Source organism: Mirounga leonina, unplaced genomic scaffold, assembly GCF_011800145.1.
Source record: "Mirounga leonina isolate KUSES-001 unplaced genomic scaffold, KU_Mleo_1.0 Mir_153, whole genome shotgun sequence".
NCBI lineage: Eukaryota > Metazoa > Chordata > Mammalia > Carnivora > Phocidae > Mirounga > Mirounga leonina.
In genome coordinates, this window is record NW_023270387.1 from 4,874,399 (window position 1) to 4,895,923 (window position 21,525).

At 37.0% G+C, this 21,525-nt stretch overlaps 1 protein-coding gene across 1 annotated transcript in view; it reads right to left on the reverse strand.

The window, feature by feature from the left end:
• The window catches only part of CWF19L2 (CWF19 like cell cycle control factor 2), a 121,720-nt gene that overhangs the window by 83,928 nt on the left and 16,267 nt on the right, over positions 1-21,525 (reverse strand). Inside the window, exons 6-8 of the mRNA XM_035008840.1 lie at positions 19,496-19,589; positions 11,736-11,851; positions 1,535-2,208 (exon numbers count right to left, since the gene is read on the reverse strand). Of these exons, the coding sequence (XP_034864731.1) occupies positions 1,535-2,208; positions 11,736-11,851; positions 19,496-19,589 (884 nt within the window). The remainder of the gene's footprint in view (positions 1-1,534; positions 2,209-11,735; positions 11,852-19,495; positions 19,590-21,525) is intronic.

A 21,525-nucleotide genomic window follows, 5' to 3' on the forward strand; every position in this document is an offset into this window, starting at 1 on the left:
AGCGGGGAGTATGCTTGGGATTCTCTCCCTCTGCCACTCTCCCTGCTTGAGAGTGGCAGAGGGAGAGAATCCCAAGCCATATATATATATGGCTTCTAACGAATGCCTATATTATAGTAGCTCTACAGGAAACTTACAACTTAAATACGACCTACAAATATGGAACCAGATGAAATACTGAGTGTAAGACTGTTTCACATACAGCTGTAGTCACAGAAGTCAAGACCTGCAGATTGACCAAATGTTGGAGCAACCCTGACAATGAAAGAAAATAAAGAGTCTCATCCTACCAGCAGGTGGGGACGAGAAATAGTCTACCTTCCAGAGTATTTGGAGCAAAGCCTGGGCAACTACATACGTATACAGCCTTCGACATTCTCTAAGCCCTGTTATGTTTATCCAGTCAATACAACTAGATCCCCCGCTTGGTTTCCTGGGAACAAAGCCCTGACTTGAACCAGAGCCCACGTGAGTGGAGCTCCCATCACTCGGTCCAGGTTTCGCCAGCTTCCTCCCACTAAAAGCTATACAAGGCGCTTTAGAATCCATGGCTTCAGACGGAATTGTTAACAGAAACAATTGACCAGGCTCATGACCCCAAACCACAATGCTGATACCTACTACTGCCACTACTGAATTCTATTATTTCCTAAAGCCTCTTCCTGAAGTGTCTCATTCATTTGGAGGTATTTTTAAACATATTTTGATGATCTTTCTACCATAAGCTAATTATTATCCTTTGGACACTTATTTTCCATTTCTGGTTATCTCCAATGAAGATCAGCTCTACAGCTAAATCAATTTTTCCTAGTTTGATCCCACTCAACCTGGGTTTCCTGTTCTACTGACCCAGCCCTGTATACAAGTACCACAGGTTCAAGATAACACCAGTCAATGCTACCTATTTTCCTAATTATTACAGGTGCAACCACTACCCTATCCATATTTTCCTTTTAAAATGCTAACATCTTTAAAACCTGTCAACTATCAAAAGGGGATTATTTCTTTCTCTGAAAAAGAGTAACAGTAATTCATGCTTCCCTCTGCAGGATCTTTCATATATCGTTTTCACTTCATATGTGGGCTATGGCAGCATATTTTCCTTCAATCTCCCAGACCTCCACTCGGCAATTTACAATTATGATTACACCTAACAATGGAGCGATTTCCTTTGAAAGCAATATGGCAGCAGTAACACAGTCTACCAAAATACTTCCTGTAGCATATTCATTTAAAGGGATTATGAACTCAATTCATTTTTTAGATTGCAAAAAAGCAACAAATTTTAAGATAATACAGCTACTGAATTCTTCTTCCATTTGTTAAATAAAACTGTGAAATGCAATGCAACCCATAAAACAAAGCTACTGATTTGTTAAATGTGCGTATCTTATCTCTTCCGCAAAACTTAAGAAACAGAAGAACATAGCTCATATCTACTTAATAAATGATACTCTGCAAATACAGCTCACTTCTTTGAATCCTCTGCAATTTAATATTCATTCATCAGTTTAAAAAACAAATGACAAAATACCCGGCAAATGGAGACTTTGTGTCCTGTAGATGCTCTTTCTTCAGAGAGTCATCTCTCAGGCTTTCATCTTGTGACTTTTCTCTCACGTCTTCTGAAATGTGCCCAGAGTCCACATCGCCCCTAGTTTCTAATGATCTTCGATATGAACATTTCCTGTCTCCTTCTCTTCCGTTGGATCGGTTCCACGATGAAGAACTTTCTTCACTGTTTTCTGTGGGTTTTCGAAAACCATAACGCACAGAATCCTGAGCAACCAATGCTGAAGATGAACTAGAAGGTTCAAAATTTCTGCCCTTGCTACGAAATGACAGTTCTTCATCATCAGAGGGTCTTAAAAATTTAGGTTTCAAATTTCCAAGAGAAGAAAAGTCTTGATTTTGCCTTGGATTGGATTGTCTTCTACAGGTTTCTAAAGACCCAAACCTATTATCTTTTTCATCACCACTAGACTTATCTTTATTGATGGTGTTTGTAGTATCTGTTGAACTATATCTATCCCTATATTTATCCCTTATATTTTTACTATATTTTACCAAGTCTGATCTTCTACTTTCTTGACTACTTTGTGCTTTATCTGAGTATGCTGGTTTCCTCCACCGTTCTCGTTTATAATCTTCTTTTGTGGATGCAGTTTTTTCAGCTTCTTCTAATTTTGACTGAAATACTTCCAATGACTACAAAGGAGAGAAATTAAACAAAATATCTAAAATTAAAGAAGGTTCAATGACTTGTACCCCCATATGCCACTGTGCCATGATATACTGTCACCCAACAAAGAAGAGACGAAAAGACCCATACAATCATCCTAATTGATAAGGGCTTAAGTGTGCCCCCTCCCAATTCCTATGTTGAAGCCTTAACCCCTAGGACTCAGAACATGACAGCATTTAAAGACTGGCACTTGAAAGATGTTTTTAAGTTAAAAGTTTAGTTGGGCCCTAATTCAATCTGATGGATATCCTTAAAAGAAGAAGAACTTTGGAAATACAAAGACATAGAATGGATGAGCACACAAAGAGAAAATCTACGTGAGACACAGCTGAAAGGCAGCCACCCCAGGAGAAACCAAACATTGTAACGCCTTGATCTTGGACTTCAATTCTCCTGAACTATGAAAAAATAGATTTCTGTTGTTTAAGCCACCTAGCCTATGGAACTTTGTTATGGTCGTCCTAGCAAACTAAATACACTACCCTAAAATAAATGTTTAAAAAAATGTGATTAATCAACAAAAAGTTACCAAATAATGAAAAATATCTGGGAACTCAAAAGAAGATCCACTATACCAAATGCCCAACACTAAAACAAAATATAATACAGAGAACAGTGAAGACATCATTTCTAAAAAATTAATTCCTACTGTCAGTGAGATTCAAGAGGCTGCTACATTACTAAAACATAACAGACTCTCATGAAAAACAAAGAGTTCAAGAACAAAGAAAAACTTGTAAATGAAAACTATGTGTCCAAAAACATGCAGATATAGTGAACAGAAGAACAGAAAGTATTGCATCCAATACTAGTTAATTCAACGGGAGCCTGGGCATTCTCTCTACTTAGGAAAAGATGGTAAGCAGATGTAATAAGGAAAAAAGACAGAAGGACAATTAATTCTAAGAGTCTACTATGCATACATGAATACTACCAGAAAGAAAGAGCAAAGATAGAAGAAAGCATTAACAAAACAATTATAATAATAATATAAGAAAATTTCTCCAGTTAATTTTCCAGGTATGAAGGGCTCATCTGATAGCCTTAAGAGAGGGGAGAAAATGAAGCATATAAAGACTCATACATAAAAAAATCCTAATTCTGGGGTTGCCTGGGTGGCTTAAGCTCCTGGTTTCTGACTCTTGGTTTCAACTCAGGTCATGATCTCATGGGTTGTGACATCAAGCCCCAAATGAGTCTCTGCGCTCACGGTGGAGTCGGCTTGAAGATTCTCTCCCTCTACCCCTCCCCCCACTCATGTGCATGCGCTCTCTCACTCTCTCTCTCTCTAAAATAAATAAATCTTGGGGTGCCTGGGTGGCTCAGTTGTTAAGCGTCTGCCTTCAGCTCAAGTCATGATCCCAGGGTCCTGGGATCGAGCCCCACATTGGGCTCCCTGCTTGGCGGGAAGCCTGCTTCTCCCTCTCCCACTCTCCCTGCTTGTGTTCCCTCTCTTACGGTATCTCTGTCAAATAAATAAATAAAATCTTTAAAAAATAATAATAAAATAAATCTTTACAAAAAAAAAAAAAACCCTAATTCTTGAGTCTCAAAATACATACATGCACAAAAAAAAAAAAATTCTTCACAAAAATTAGATCAGGGAAGGAGGCAGTAAGCATGAACTGTAAACAAATGGGAATAGGCAAATAACACATTACCTACAAAGTAAAGAAGATAAAACTCTTGGGGCACCTGGCTGGCTCAGTAAGTTGAGCATGAGACTTTTGATTTCAGCTCAGGTCATGATCTGAGATTGAGATCATGAGATTGAGCCCCATGTCAGACTCCACACTCAGTGCCTACAATTCTCTCTCCCTCTTCAAAAAAAAAAGTAAAACTGTTATCAACTCTTCATCTCTAATACTAAATACTACAAGCTACAGGATAATGAAATAAAGATCAAATTATGAAAGAAAAAGACAAGGCAATAATTCCTTACAGAATTCAATTCACAGTCAAACTATCCTTACCTGGCAAGGACAAAAGAAAGTCATTTTCAAAAATACAAGGAATCAGAAAGCAAACCATTTACTAATCAGGTGTAGGGGAAATCACTCAGGATCATTAAGCCAAACCATAAGGGAATTAGGGCAAAGATGGCTGAAAAAGGAAGAAACACTATAAACCAAATGGTAAATGTAATAGTTAAGTCTAAATAATTGTTCTTGTAGCTGTGAAGTTTAACATAATTGTCAAGAATAAGATGCATATTTTTAAAACTTATAATAAACTGGAATTAAAATTTCAAATTAGTTAATAAAAGAAAATACAAGGAAGCAAGTGAAAGTGTAAACACAGTGGTCCAAAACCTTTGGGATACAGCAAAAGCAGTCCTAAGAGGGAAGTATATAGCAATACAGGCCTACCTGAAAAAGCAAGAAAAATCTCAAACAAACAACCTAAAGGAGCTAGAAAAAAATACAACAACCAAAACCCAAACCCAGCAAAAGGAAGGAAATAATAAAGATTAGAGCAGAAATAAATGATGTAGAAATTTAAAAAAAAAAAAACAGATCAATAAAACCAGGAGCTGGTTCTTTGAAAAAATTAGTAAAATTGGTAAATCTCAGCCAGACTTATCAAAAAGAAAAGAGAAAGGATCCAAACAAATAAAATCACAAATGAGAGAGGAGAAATAACAACTAACATCACAGAAATACAAAAATCATACAAGAATATTATGAAAAACTATATGCCAATAAACTGGACAACCTGGAAGAAAGGGATAAATTCCTAGAAACATATAAACTAACAAAATTGAAACAGGAAGAAATAGAAAACTTGAACAGATGGATAACCAGCAAAGAAACTGAATCCGTAATCAAAAAGATGGCTTCACAAACAAATTCTACCAAACATTTAAGGAAGACTTAATACCTATTCTTCTTAAACTATTCCAAAAAACAGAAAAGGAAGGAAAACTTCCAAATTCATTCTATGAGGCCATCATTCCCAATACCCAAACCAGATAAAGACACAACTAAAAAAGAGAACTACAGGCCAGTATCTCTGATGAACATAGACACAAAAATTCTAAAAAAAAAAAAAAAACCAACAAACCAAATCCAACAATACATTAAAAAAAAATCAATTCACCACAATCAAGTGGGATTTATTCCTCGGTTGCAAGGGTGGTTCAATATTCACAACTCAATCAACAGGATACATATTAATAAAAGAAAGGATAAGAGCCATATGATCATTCCAATAGAGGCAGAAAAAGCATTTAACAAAGTACAACAACCATTCGTAAGATGTCCTTCGACAGATGAATGGATAGAGAAGATGCGGTTCATATATACAATGGAATATTACTCAGCCGTCAGAAAGGATGAATACCCAACTTTTACATCAACATGGATGGGACTGGAGGAGATTATGCTAAGTGAAATAAGTCAAGCACAGAAAGTCAATTATCATGTGGTTTCACTTATTTGTGGAACATAAGGAATAGCATGGAGGACAGTAGAAGAAGGGAAAAATGAAGGGGGGGAAAATCGGAGGGAGAGATGAACCATGAGAGACTATGGACTCTGAGAAATAAACTGAGGGTTCTAGAGGGGAGGGGGTGGGGGGATGGGTTAGCCTGGTGATGGGTATTAAGGAGGGCACGTATTGCATGGAGCACTGGGTGTTATACGAAAACAATGGATCATGGAACATTACATCAAAAACTAATGATGTACTGTATGGTGACTAACATTAACAAAAAAAGAAAAGAAAAAAGAAAAACCCTCAACAAGTAGGATTAGAAGGGACACACCTCAACACAATAAAGGCCATATATGAAAAACCCACAAGTAATATCATCCTACATGGGGAAAACCTGAGAGCTTTTCCTCTAAAGTCAGGAGCAAGACAGGGATGTTCACTCTCACCACTTTTATTCAACATAATACTGGAAGTCCTAGCCACAGCAATCAGACAAAAGAAATAAAAGGCATCCAAATCAGCAAGGAAGGAGTAAAACTTTCCCTATTTGCAGAGGACATGATACTATACAGAGAAAACCAGAAAGACCCCACCAAAAAACTGCTAGAACTGATAAACGAGTTCGATAAAGTTGCAGGATACAAAATCAATGTACAATGTACAGAAATCTGTTGCATTTCTATATACCAATAATGAAGCAGCTGAAAGAGAAATTAAGGAATCAATCCCTTTCACAACTACACCAAAAACAGTAAGATACCTATGAATAAACCTAACCAAAGAGGTAAAAAGACCTGTACTCTATAAACTATAAAATACTAATGAAAGAAATTGAAAAGGACATAAAGAAATGGAGACATTCCATGCTCATGGATTAGAAGAATGAATAGTGTTAAAATGTCTACACTGCCCAAAGCAATCTACACATTTAATGCAATCCCTATCAAAATACCATCCACTTTTTTCAAAGAAATGGAACAAATAATCCTCAAATTTGTATGGAACCAGAAAAGACCCCGAATAGCCAGAAGAATGTTGAAAAAGAAAAGAAAAGCCGGCGGCATCACAATTCCGGACTTCAAGCTCTATTACAAAGCTGTCATCATCAAGACAGTATGGTACTGGCACAAAAACAGACACATCATAGAAAACCCAGAAGTGAACCCACAATTATATGGTCAATTAATCTTCAACAAAGCAGGAAAGAATATCCAAGGGGAAAAGAATTCTCATCAATAAATGGTGTTGGGAAAACTGGACAGCCACATGCAGAAGAATGAAACTGGGCCATCTTCTTACACCAGACACAAAAATAAATTCAAAATGGATTAAAGACGTAAATGTGAGACATGACACCATAAAAATCCTAGAAGAGAACAGAGGCAGTAACTTTTTTGACACTGGCTGTAGTAACTTCTTTCTAGGTATGTCTCCTGAGGCAAGGGAAACAAAAGCAAAAACAAACCACTGGGACTACACCAAAATAAAAAGCTTCTGTACAGCGAAGAAAACATTCAACAAAAACTAAAAGGCAACCTATGGAATGGGAGAAGATATTTGCAAATGACATATCTGATAAAGGGTTAGTATCTAAAATATATAACTTATAAAACTCAACACCCAAAAAATGAATAGTCCAATTGAAAAATAGACAGAAGACATGAACAGACATTTTTCCAAAGAAGACATCCAAATGGCCAACAGACACATGAAAAGATGCTCAACATCACTCATCATCAGGGAAATACAAATCAAAACTACAATGAGATACCACCTCACACCTGTCAGAATGGCTAAAATTAACAACACAAGACACAACAGATGTTGGCAAGGATGCAGAGAAAGGGGAACCCTCTTGCACTGTTGGTGGGAATGCAAACTGGTGTAGCCACTCTGGAGAACAGTATGGAGGTTCCTCAAAAAGTTAAAAAGAGAACTGCCCTATGATCCAGCAATTGCACTACTAGATATTTACCCAAAGGATAAAAAATGCTAATTCAAAGGGATACATGCAGCTTTATTTACAATAGCCAAATTATGGAAGCAGCCCAAGTGTCCATCGACTGATGAATGGATGAAGAACATGTGGCTCACATCACCATAAAAATCCTAAAAGAAAACACAGGCAGTACTGTGTGTGTGTGTGTGTGTGTATACACATACATACAATGGAATGTTACTCGGCCATCAAAAAGAATGAAATCCTGCCATTTGCCATGACATGAATGGAGCTAGAAAGTATTATGAAGTGAAATAAGGCAGTCAGAGAAGGACAAATACCATATGATTTCACTCATATGTGGAATTTAAGAAACAAAACAAATGAGCAAAGGAAGGAAAAAAAGAGAGAGACAAACCAAGAAACAGACTTTTTTTTTTTTTAAAGATTTTATTTATTTATTTGAGAGAGAGAGAATGAGAGACAGAGAGCATGAGGGGGGGAGGGTCAGAGGGAGAAGCAGACTCCCTGCCAAGCAGGGACCCCAATGTGGGACTCGATCCCGGGACTCCAGGACCATGACCTGAGCCGATGGCAGTCGTTTAACCAACTGAGCCACCCAGGTGCCCCCAAGAAACAGACTCTTAACTCTAGAGAACACACTGATGGTGACCAGAGGCGAGATGGGCAGGGGGATGGGTGGAACAGGTGATGGGGATGAAGGAGCACGCCCGTCGTGATGAGCACCAGGTGTTATATGGAAGTGAATCACTACATTGTAACCTGAAACTAATATTACACTGTATGTTAACTGGAAACTGAATAAAAACTTAAAAATTTTTTTTTCAAATTATTCCAACAAAATCTGAGAGGTGAGATGGGGGATTAGAACGTGCTGAAGTTATTATCTTAGCCTAGGCAGAGATAATCCATAACATTTCATTTTATTTAATTATTTAAAAATGTGGATTTAACACGTTTCTTAAATTGAGTAACAACACGAATAGAACAGAAATGATGGTGGGGGTATTTTCATAATGAAAGCATTACCTCAAAGGCAACCTTTTTCCTCCTTTTTGAGACATGAAATAATGGTGTGTCTGCACTTAGTGGCTTCTTAGATTCAATAAAATATCGTAATGATACAAACAACAAAAACAGCCATGACCACAATGTATCCAATGCTCATTATATTACCTACTTCACATCATTTAAATGGGTCCCAGGAGATTACACCTAGGTTTGAATCTACTGACTGACCGTCTAATTGTGGTGAAGGTAGTCAGCCCCTGTGTGCCTCAGTTTCCACATTTACAATACAAGAATAACAGTGCTACTGCAGTAAAAGAATTAATTATACATGAAGCACTTCAACAGTGTCTGGCTCATGAAAAGTACTCAAATTTTTATTAATGTGCGCAACAATTCTATGAGGCTGATACTAATAGACGTGTTTTCATAATGGCATTTTAAATGGAAAAACAAGAAAACTAGCTTCCAGTGCTTTTATCAAAGTTCTGAAATTCTATTTCGAGAGGACAAATAAGATCTATTTTCATAATACTGAGGAGAAAAAGCAAAAGTAATCATCATTTGCATATAACTATCTTCCCAGAGGACCCAATTTAAAAAATTAGATTTAATGACATGAGTTTAGAAAATTGGCATTCTAGCACCAACAGAAAGCCTGAAAACATGAAGGAAAAAAGATTCAATACACAACTGGAAAAAAAAATTTTTAAACCTTAAGGACCCATGTAACAACTGCACAGAGAAATTTACTGAAGAGCATAAATGAAACTTGAATAGAGAAATATCCAGTATTTTAGGAGGAGATGACTCAACATTATAAAAATATTAATCATACCTGATTTATCAATACATTTAGCTAAATTTAAATCAAAATTCCAAAAGAGATCTGTAAATTTATGATGAATTTTGGGAAAATGTTTATTTCTGTTGAGCTTTAACCTGACAAAATGATTCTAAATTTAACAACAACAAAGAAATGTAAGAATGAAGAGCTAATTTTTTAATAACTAATAAAAAAAAGACCTACCCTGTCACATAGTAGGTGTTCACTACTTATCTGCAATGTGCATGAGTTACTGAAAACTACAATAATGCTAAGAGTATGATACTAATTCCAGGAAATAATAGAAAAATGAATAGAGCAGATTTGAGAGTAAAAGAACAGACTTATTTTATAAGAGACAAGTTAATATATAATAAATGTGTCATTTCAAATTAGTGGGAAAAGATTAATTTACTCAATATATTATAAACAACTATTTGAAGACTTAAGGAAAGTTAGAAGCCTATTTACAACATACACAAATATAAATTCCAGAAAGATTAAAGATATGCATAAAAAATAAAACTGAGCAAGTACTCAAAGTAAATATGGACATACATTGCTATGATTTTGGGGTGAAGAAGGCTTTTCAATGAATTATAGCAAGAATATTAAGTTATGAAAGAAAAACCTGACGAATTTTGTTAGGTAACAATATTCAAAACTTACCCAAGCAAATATAAACAAAGGCAAAAGCAAATATGAAACTAAGAGAAAAACGTGAACAGACTTATTAAAAGATCTTAAAGAAATCAATATCCCAAAAGAAAAATGGGAAATGTTACCAACAATCAATTCACTTAAAAATACAAATGGCCAAAAATATATGAAAAAATATACCAATTCACTAGAAAACAAATGTATAAAAATAAAAGCAATGAAAAAAATTTGTTTGTCAAACACAGTAGCAGACTAAAAGAATGAGAATCCTACTGTTGAAAACCAAGTGACAGACGAGTCACTGTAATGGAAATATAATTTGTTAATCTTTCTGTAGAGAAATTCGGCAATATATAATCTCACTTCAAGTGTCTATATCCTTTAAAGTAACAATTTTGTTTATAGTAATTCATCTTAAGAAAAAAACCTGATAAGTATGCAAAACACACTGAACAAAGGTTATCAGTACAATAGTATTTAACAGGGGAAAAAAGACATAAATGTCCCTCCACTGACAATTAAGTAAATAAATACACAGTAAATCCATACAAATATATATTAAAATATTAAGAGGTCATTAAAATGTATATATTTACTGACATCCAACTATGCCTACACTAGTAAGTGAAAAAAGGAGAATGTATTTTATGAGCCTACTTTTATAAAACTATTTTAAAAGCATGTAACAAACAGAAAAAAATCTGGGAAACTGTATACATCAAAATTTAACACAGATTCCTTTTGAAAAAAGAATGATTTTTCTCTCTCACTTTTGCCTGCCCATATTCTTGAAATCTTATTTTCTAAACCTGCTTTTTTCTAGAAATTAAAAAAAAAAAAAAAAGACCACTAACTAATGAAATACTAAGATTATCCACACATGGTAAATTGGGGAGCTGGTTCTAAAATACCATGTAAAATATTATGGTTCCACTGTTTTAAGAGTGTGTGTGTGTATATATATTTATTTTAAAAATATATTTTTTAGGGCGCCTGGGTGGCTCAGTTGGTTAAGCGACTGCCTCCAGGTCATGATCCTGGAGTCACAGGATCGAGTCCCGCATCAGGCTCCCTGCTCGGCGGGGAGTCTGCTTCTCCCTCTGACCCTCCCCCCTCTCATGCTTTCTCTCTCTCTCATTCTCTCTCTCAAATAAATAAATAAAATCTTAAAAAAAAAAAACATATATTTTTTAAAAACCTGTTATATTGCAAAACTCTGGAGTATAACAAAATCTTTGGAATAAACACAAACTCTGAAATATATCAAAATTTCAACAGTGTTTATCTCAAGAGGTGTGCCATGGACGATTTCCTGCATTATTTAAATTTTCTCACAATGAGAAAATGTTATTTTTACATTAAACACACACACTTAAATCGTACATACTTAACTTTCATATTCATCATGTCAACAGAAATATGCTACAGAAGTTTACATGATAAAAAAAGGTAGACAATGGCTTCAGCAGTCGATAGAGTAGAGATTTAATATCCATTTAATTCAAAAGAGCTTCATGGCACAAAACACTGACAAAGTTGAAGACACTTATTTCTCATATAACTGTAAATATAATACCTATCTCATTAATACCAGTACTCACCCCATATCTTTCAGCCACAATGTCTTCAAAATTTCTATTCTGTTTCTCAGCTTGTTCCTTCATTCTTTGGTAAGACTTCCTCAACCAGCTTAAGCCACCATCTTCTACTACTGAAACTAAATTCCAATACTAAATGTCAGTTATACTCTTCATGTGGTTATAACAGAATTAGTATTTAATGCTTCTATAATAATTTCTAAAGTATAAATTAGAATTTTTTCCCAGAACACATAAGAATCATAAGTGCATTTAAAATTCAACATATTATTTTTTTTATTTTTTAAAAAAGATTTGAGAGAGAGAGAAAGCACAAACAGGAGGGGCAGAGAGAGAGAGAAGGAGAGAATATCAAGCAGACTCCATGCTGAGCACAGAGCCCGACGTGGGGCTCAATCTCATGACCCTGAGATCATGACCTGAGCCAAAACCAAGAGTTGAACACTTAATCGACTGCGCCACCCAGGAGCCCCTCAACATATTATTTATATACCTACCTATATGTGCAAGGTACAGATTTTAGGGACTGAGGAAGGCCAAAATAAATAAAGCTATCCTCAAAAAAAACCTGCAATCTAAGAGTATAAAGGTAAGAGTATAAAACCAATAATAAGGATATTATGTAATAAAAATTAAAAAAAGATGTAAGCAATTATAGAAAAATGAGAGAGATGAATTATTTCTAAATGGTAGGTCAGGGAACATTTTACAGACCAGGCTTAAAACAATGAGTGGGATTTCTATAAACAAAGATAAGAATGGGCAGGGCATTCCCAGAAATAAAGAATAAAAGTACACACATAGCAGGGAAAAAGTTACCTCAGATACTGCATGAAGAACAAATAAGGAAATTACAGATGATAATACTGAAACATATATTAAAGCAAATTATTCTATGCAGTCATGATTACCAACTATGAAAATCTGAGGGCCCTCAACAAACTTTATTAAGCACTTGAATTTCTTGTACACACCTCACACTTTTGATATGCATAAAGAAATCTAAGCAATTAACTTAAGTCAAAACTCTGTTCCTGATTTTCCTTGTCCAAAAATAAGATTGCTTTAGATCACCCCAGTTCTATAATCAACAAAAAACACAAAGAAACTGCAAAATACATGTATAAGAATCTTCATAGTGGAAAAGTCTGCAGTAATACCAGCTTAGAAAACAATTCAAATGTTCACCATCAGTAAAATGGGTATATAGCATAAATTATGATATATTCCTAAAATTGACCATTATACAGCAATGAAAATCAATGATTACAGCTATACATAACAACATGGATGAATCTGAAAATGGGACCACAAGCAGCAGGAACCAAAAGGAAGCACAGTACTTACTATATGATTCCAGGGAAAACTGACTTTGGTGCTAGAAACCAGAAGAGTGGTCACCCTTCTGACAAGAGCATAGTGACTAAAAGGGCCACAAAGGGAGCTTTTCGGGATGCTAATGTTCTGTTTCTCAAAAGGTGTGCTGATTACACGGATATTTTCACTTCAGGAAAATGATCAGTCTGTACAGTTAATGACTTGTGTACTTTTCTGCAGGTGTTAAATTTTAATAAAAAGTTTAAAGAAAAAAAAGGATTTTTCAATCCTCTAATTCCAGTCTCACTCAAATCTCAAAAGTTTGTCTTTACTAAGCAATCAGAATCTTCTAAGATAATGGGTCTTTCTTTACAGGTCTAAAAAACTTTGTACTTCAAAACCTAGATCTCTATTTAACTCAATGATTCACTTTTCTTTCAAGTTTATTTTGCTCTTGCTCTTTTTCTTATTTTATATAGTCTGTGAGCTCAAAATGAACAATGCAATTAGTGAAGGAAGTTAGTCTAAGTCCTCAATTTACACAAAGAGAAATCCACTATCATTAATACCTATGTTAATGTCCCAGCTACACAAGTTCAGAGTTATCTCTGAAACTGATAAAATGCTGATGGGCAGAGTGAAGATTTCCTGAACAATCACCAATATATTAACATTGTTCAGAGAAAAAAAAAATCTCAGAGAAAAAGGAAGACTTTTATTCTTCTGTGTTAACATTTATCAAGGAAATCAAATAAGAATAAAAATTTTCAGTGAATTCAGTTATGAATAAAATTCACATCTTAGAAATATTTATATAATATCATCTTTAGTTGGTATGTTCTATTTCAATAGTCTTATTAATCTTATAATTAGAGATACAATAAAATATTTTTAATGGGAAAAATTTTCAGATATTTTAAAAGCACATAAAAAAAATACCAATTTTAGCACCATCCATCATGAAATTCAATCTAACAAATATTTAGTTAAATATTTACTATGAATATGAAAATGTGTTAAACATAGTAGGAAGTAAAAACATGAATAAAACATAGTCCCTAATCCACTATGCTGAGATAAAGATATATCAAATAACTATAATAAACTCACTAGTATACATTTAATAAATACCTGTATCTGAAGCAAAAACTTAAAAGAGACTAAAAGTATATGTTTCCCATCATAATTAAAGGTTATATTGGTGGACACAAAATATAACCAAATGAATCCAGGCTGCATTCCCCATTTTTCTCAGAAGATAAATAATAAAAAAAAAAAAAAACTAGCAATAAGCTAAGTATCAGGAGACCTAGATATTAGTCTCGCTGCTCCTACAAACTAGCTGTAAGATCTTAATCAAGTCACTGACTTCCTTGGACCTTTGCTTTGGTAATATAAGGCACTTGATATAAGCCGCTTGTGAAATTTCTTCCAACTCAAAAGATTCTAAAAGACAAAGCCAAAAAAGAGAGTGAAAATATACACAGAAAGAACAGAAATACATCAGAACAGTCTGTAGGCAATAATTTCTACTAATTCCAGAGTAGCAAACAGTCTCATAGCGAAGAATCCAAAGTAACTAAACCCGGACGAGCCACGAGAAGACCTGGGTTCTAGGGCCACTCGTATGACTACGTGCAAGCTAGCCAGCGGCTCTCAGCCTGTTTCCCGAGCTATAAAATTTAGAACAATAACACCTACGTTGCTATCTTCACACGGTTGCTAGGAAAATGAGCTCATATGTAAATGTGCCATGTAAACTTTAAAATTATACAAATATTCCCATTACTAAAATATGGTTAAAAATAATTCTGTAGGAATGCTGAGAACAGTGTACTTACTTGTCCTTTTTTTTTTTAAGGAAAAAAAATCAAGATTAATGAATTAATTTTTAAAAATATGGCACCTCAACCATGACAGAAAAACTATTGATAAAACCTTCCCAAAACACTTCATCATAAGGACAAGTATTTGACACTGTCATCATAATTAAGTATTCACCGTTTCCCAGATACTGAGCTGAACGCTCTTCTCACCGAATCCCCACCACAGCCCCGTGAGACGGGCCGTCACTCCTCCCTGCTACACACGAGTAAACTGGGGAGGCGCGGGCTGCAGGAGGACAGAGCTGGGCAAAGCGGCCGCGGGGTGACCTGTGAGGGCGCTAAGAAGGCAACTGATGAACTGTCCTTGCACGACTTCTCTGGAGAGGGACAGGCAGGTGGAGAACGGCGCTGGCCGCTGGCCCCACACGGAGAGAGGTACCCGGTACCCGGGCTCCGGGACCGGCCGCAGTCCCTCGGGGCCGTGCTCGCCTCCTCACTCGTGAGGAGGTGGGCCGGGAAGCTCCCTTCCTAGCACTTACAACCCCTGCTTATTCTGTACATCCTGTGGGAGTCCCAGTGGTTTCCATTCGTGTTCTAGCCAGGCTCCCTGGCTGCCTTGAGAGGTCCCTTCTGCCTTTCTGGTGACAAAACGGTGTGCTAACTCTTAAAGACAAAAGCCACAGTAAACGCATCGGAGATGATATTCACAATTTCTCAGAAAAGGCTGCAGGCGGAAGGAAAAGATAACGTGGACGCTTACTTGCTCAAGTTCACGGATGAGGATTCTGAAGGATAACCCCTGACCTGCCCACGCCAGAGCACTGATCCAGAATCAAAGCTGACGTATCAGGGTCAAGCCCTACTGCTACCTGCAACAACAGACGCGATCTCAGCAACTCTCAAGCAAGATGGGCTTCAAGCATGGACGGGAAATGTGGTTCATTCTGATCACCTCTAGGCTGATTTTCTAAATGATCTGTGAAACTGTTTCCAGACGATGTGAAACTAAGGAGCCTTCTGTACAGGTTTTAGAGCTATTTGCCTCAAGGACCTGTTGTAGGTTATCAATTTCATAAGACTTATTTCTGAAAACATCTTTTACTGTAAATTTAGGTTGAGAGGCAACATCCTCTGAATGCTCTGATACAAAGATGCACGGTTGTTATGAAAATAGAGTTGTATTTAATGCTGACTACTACCATTCCTACGTGGAGCGTGTGTTACGCAAAGACTGAGAAACTATTTTTTTCTTCTATAAAATACAGGTGCATACATATTCTGTAGGCAATATTCAATAAGTGACAATTTATCTTTCTTTTTTCATTTCTAAACCGAGCTTAACCAGGTAATAATGAAAAGAATGATAAAACAAACACCATTCACTCACCAAGATGCTGTCTTTTCATATTTTGCTTTACACAGTACGTTGGCTCGGTAGCTTATCATATTATTCACTTAATAAAGGTATTATACGAGCTGCTGGGGATAAAGGTAAGCAGCAAGGGCCACTCTCTACCCACACAGAGCGGATAATCTCATCAGAGGTGGGTGTTCCAATAACCATGTGAATACATGTGAAATCACTACTGTAATAAGGGTCTTGAAGCCAAGGACGCTGAGCTTCCAGCACATGGAGCAGCTCACGGCCCCAGTGTGGGGGTCAGGAAAGGCCCCTCCGAGGAGGCTGCAGCAGTCTCACTCTGAAAGACGAGGAGTTAGCTAGGTAATGGAGGGGAACCTGTGCAAAGGCCCTGTGAGCCTGTCAGCAAAGGTCTGCAGGAGGAGCACCAGCCGCCAGAGATCAGGGCCGCCTGGCCTCCTGAAAGCTGTTTGCTTTTACCCCAAGAACCACGGGACGCCCTTGAAGAACTTTAGAGGAGGAGGCCTAGGACAGGATTGGTCTCACTTTCTGAGAACCCATTATGGTTGTCTTGCGGAGAACGGGTTAGAGGGGCAGCAAGCAGACCGCGGAGGGGCCGGCAAGGGCAGAATCAGGAGATAACGTAGCCCAGGGGTGGTGCACAGGAAAGCAGACTTGGTTCAGATGCAGTTAGCAGACGTTTTTTATGCTTTCCATTTTTTCCATTTAATGCTGCATAAAGGACATTTCCCATTAAAAATATTTTAGGCAAGAAAATTCTGATTTGCTTTAAGCTTTTGAGTTGCAAAATTTGCTTCCATAAGCAAGGGTGAAACCTCTGGCAACAAACAGTAACAGAAAAACTCTTACCTTCTATCTCTAAAGAATGAGACTTAATAAGTTAACACTATATTGAATCATCCTGGGTTTTTTATTGTGTGTGGGTATGTCCTCATGCAGCTATTTTCCTTAACTTCTGGATGTGCCAATTTGGCAGAAAATTAAATGCTTGAACTTGACATCAAATTAAGCTGGCTGGTTTTAAATAGACTTTTTCAAATACAAATTACATGCTCACTCTAGAAAAAAAATCCAACATAGACATATGACAAAATAAAGGGTGAAAGTACGCCTCGTTTTTCATCTTTGAGAGGTACAGAAGTGCATGCTGGGAAGTGACTGGGCTCTGGAGCCAAACTATTTGGATTCAAAATTCTGGTTTGGATACTTACTAGCCATGAACTTGAAGAATTTACTTAAACTCTTCTTGTAAAGTAGGAATTAAAAACTAGAGCTGTAACTCTGAACTCCAGAAAACACACTGATGGTGACGGGGCGGGGGAGGGGGGGATGGGGAAACAGGTGATGGGGATGAAGGATGATGAGCACAAGGTGTGTTGTATGCAAGTGCCGAATCACTAAATTGTACACCTTTAACTGAGATTACACTACATTAACTAACTGGAATTTAAATAAAGACGTTTAAAAAAATGAGTAAACTGAATTCAGGGAGGTCAAGAAACTTTCCCAAAATCACACAGCTACTAAGTGGAAATGCCTAAATTGTAATCCCAAGTAGCCTAACTCCAGACTCTGAGTCCTGAACTCTCCCCCTATGTCACCTCCACACAGCTCCTTCACACTAAAGGGCTAGCACTGTTAGGTGCCTGACCAGCTCAGCCTGACCACTGGTCTAAAGAGAATGACTACACTATCCGCATATGCAGTCAAGCCTGCAGATCATTTAAAACTTAATGTCAACTCTGGGATCTGAACCTCGGACAGACGGAACCTGTCATTTCTCCTCCCTCTAAGTAAGAATAATATGGGAAAGGTAGGTGGTGAAAGCCTGATATGAAGGGGAAAAGAAAAAAGGCTCTCTAAAAGCTCTGTATCAGGTCATTCTTCTCGTCATGTCTTAGATTATGCTGTTTCAGGCAGCTGAAAGATACTACCTACGCTACAACTTTGACTCTTCCGCATTCAAGAAGTTGAGAACCTACTGGCTGCAAATACCCAAAGATTCAGTGTGTCACTTCTAAGCGTTCCCCACAGGTTCACTGACTGACTGTCCTCTGACAACAGTGGAGGCAAAAGCGAGGATCGAAAACTTAGCCCGACATAGGAATGGTCCAGGGAGCTAACCTACTGCCCTAAACTTTCGCTTTTAAACTATTAAAAAAAGTATCTCAAAGAGAGTCTTGTGTGACTACAGTTACTATGTTACAATCCAGCAGAGACATTTCTACCCAAGCTGAAAAACAATGAAGAAAATGCTACAATTACTAGCAGCTTCCCAAAACCACTACAGAAAAATTATAAACAAACCTACAGGGCGACTCCAGGGACATGTCCACATAAAATATAAAAAGAATTTTTATGAATGGCCAAAATAAAAATAAACAATACAACAAAGAGCAGAAAACTATTCTGAAAAACCACTAAAAGGAAAAGATAACCCCATAACTGCCACTGCCACTCTCTCTGCACTGGGTTAGCAGGAGTGACACACACTTCTCACGGACTAGTTGTTGCAACACGTAACTGGCATATAAATATTTTTTAAATTATGGTTTCAAGTGTGATTATGGGACGCTTAAATATTTTATCTCCATCTGCTGGAAAATAACAGCACTATCCTAAGGTAAATAACAAATTTTATGAATGCTGGCAAAGTAGGAGTTTCTGAAGATATGAAATCACATCTTTAATATTTATAGATTATTTTCATGAAATCTCAGACTTAATACTTTACATTTTGTTAGAGAATTTGTAACAAACCAAAGCATTATTATATCCTCACAGAATCATACTCTGTATTAATCCATCCAAAATAGAAACTCAAATATGGAAAATATCAAGTATAAAAATATATACAGTTAGTCAATTTGCTCCCAAACATATATAGTCAAAATAATCTTCCCAGGTACTAAATTTAAATAAAGCCTCAAAAGACTGCACACATTTTATTTGCTTTGCCATTATGTTATCTGAACTGTCAGTAATAATCCATAGGTGCTCATAACATGAAACCATATGGGTTCCACATCAGATAATCAATAAACTTACAGTTGTTTTGCAAATACAGAAACAAACACAGAGAATTGCAGACATAATCAAAACTACTACAGCACCAAGCAGAAATATTTAATATTTAAATAACCAAATCTTGTAAATCTACTAACTAACCTTGGTCATTCCCTTAGGAATACCAAGTTATAAGACATGCCTGTGTGGCTACAACCAAAATCTAGAGATACCTTTGGTAAGTGATGACACGTTACAGTCTTCTGGTGGAAGACCTGTCCCCCCATCTTTCCAGTATGGATTCAATTCTCTCTCCAGCAGTCTGGACTAGAACGAAACATTTTCAGAGGTCATTAACTATGTTAATAAATATCTGAGACTCAGTTAACAGTTGTAATGTTTGACAAATATTTAAAACACTCCTAAGTGACACTCTTCTGCAACTCGCAAAAAATAACATCTAAATTAACATTCATGCTTACTATGAATCAGATATGCTCTAGATGCAGAGGATCTAATAAACAATCAATGTGCCTAACTAAGCCTTTGCTAGCTTATGAGACAGTGAGGAACAGAGACAATAAACAAGTGACTGACAAGGGCTTTGAGGACAGAAGTGCAGAGTGGTAAAGCCACACACAATTTAAACCTCTCTCACAATGAAAGATCAGGGACTTTCTAAAGGAAGTAATACGTGCAGCCTTAGACCTAAAGAGGGGCAGGAATTAGCCAAATTCTCTTGTGAGGGAAGAATGCACAGAGATGCTCCACAGAGAAGGAATAACAGCATGTTCATAAAACCCTAGAGGAAATAGAAAATTTTCAACGAACTTAAAATTATCCAGACTGTCTAAACCCTAGAAGTATGAGTGAGTAGTGAAAAGAGGCTAGGTTGTAGAATCATCAGGGATGAAGGTCATGTGCTGTTGGGGTTTTATGCTGGGGCAATGGTGAATCATGAGAGTGACTCTGAACTACACAAAGAGCAAAGAGTGGAGGAAAGACTGAAGAAGAGCAAGATCAGAGGCAGAAATCCAGTCAGATGATGGTGGCTACGACTGGAAAAGAGCTGACGGCAGCCTCGTCACCATTCAAGCGCCTCCTGTGTTCCGAGCACTGGGCCAGGCACTGCGGCTCGAACGAATAAGGCAGACAGTCCTTCCCATCAGAACAATGGCAGTCTGGAGACAGGAGAAAGACAATGAAGCAAGTCCGATACGGCTGAGTGCTGTGAAGGTAAAGCATGCTAGAGAGCCACAGACTGGGGCATCTGACTTGATCTCAGAAGGTCAGAAAATGTTTCTTAGAACTAATACAGCAACTAGATGAAGAAGAATGAAGAGAGTTAAATGTTATTTTCTAGTACTATGAACCAACCACAGTACTGAAAACAAAAATGGTGGATAAAAAGCTTTTAAAGAATATTTGTGAGCTGACAAAACCGTACAGAATCTTCAAAGGACAAAATTTAAGTTCAAGTAGAAGATAAGCAAAACCATAAGGATTTGATGTTTAGTTTGTACCAAAAAAGTTTCCATCACCTCCCTTGTTAGACTACTGCAAAACCTCCAAGGGTCTATAATCAAGGAATTTTTTCCAGTGGTCTTGTGCAGATACTCAAAGAGATACACATCAGCTTCTCAACAGAACACAAAAGCCTGGAGTTACACACTGAGGAGAACACTTGACAACAGTCCAGACAAACTGTGAGATATTATGTGAAAATATACAACAGTAAAAGGACTGGATGTCTAAACAACTACCAGCAATCAGTAAGAAAAAGACAACCCTAAAAGAAAAATAAGCAGAACACAATAAGCAATTCGTACTAGAAGAAATCTGAATGACAAAAAAAAAAAGAAAGAAAAGATCTCTCACAGTAATCAGTCAAATGCAAATAAAAACAATGAAATGTCATTTCTCACTCATTAATTAGCATGACGAAAATTTAAAAGTTTGACCATATAGATACTAAGTATGGTAAAGAAACATACACTGTTGGTTGGGGTGCCTGGGTGGCTCAGTAGGTTAAACGTCTGCCTTTGGCTCAGGTCATGATCCCACGGTCCTGGGATCGAGGCCTGCATCGGGCTCCCTGCTCAACGGGGAGTCTGCTTCAGGATTCTCTGTCTCCCTCTCCCTCTGCCCCTCCTCCCTCCTCTCTCTCTCTCTCTAATAAATAAATCTGAAGAAAGAAAGAAAAAGGAAGGACAGAAGGAAGGAAGGAAGGAAGGAAGGAAGGAAGGAAGGAAGGAAGGAAGGA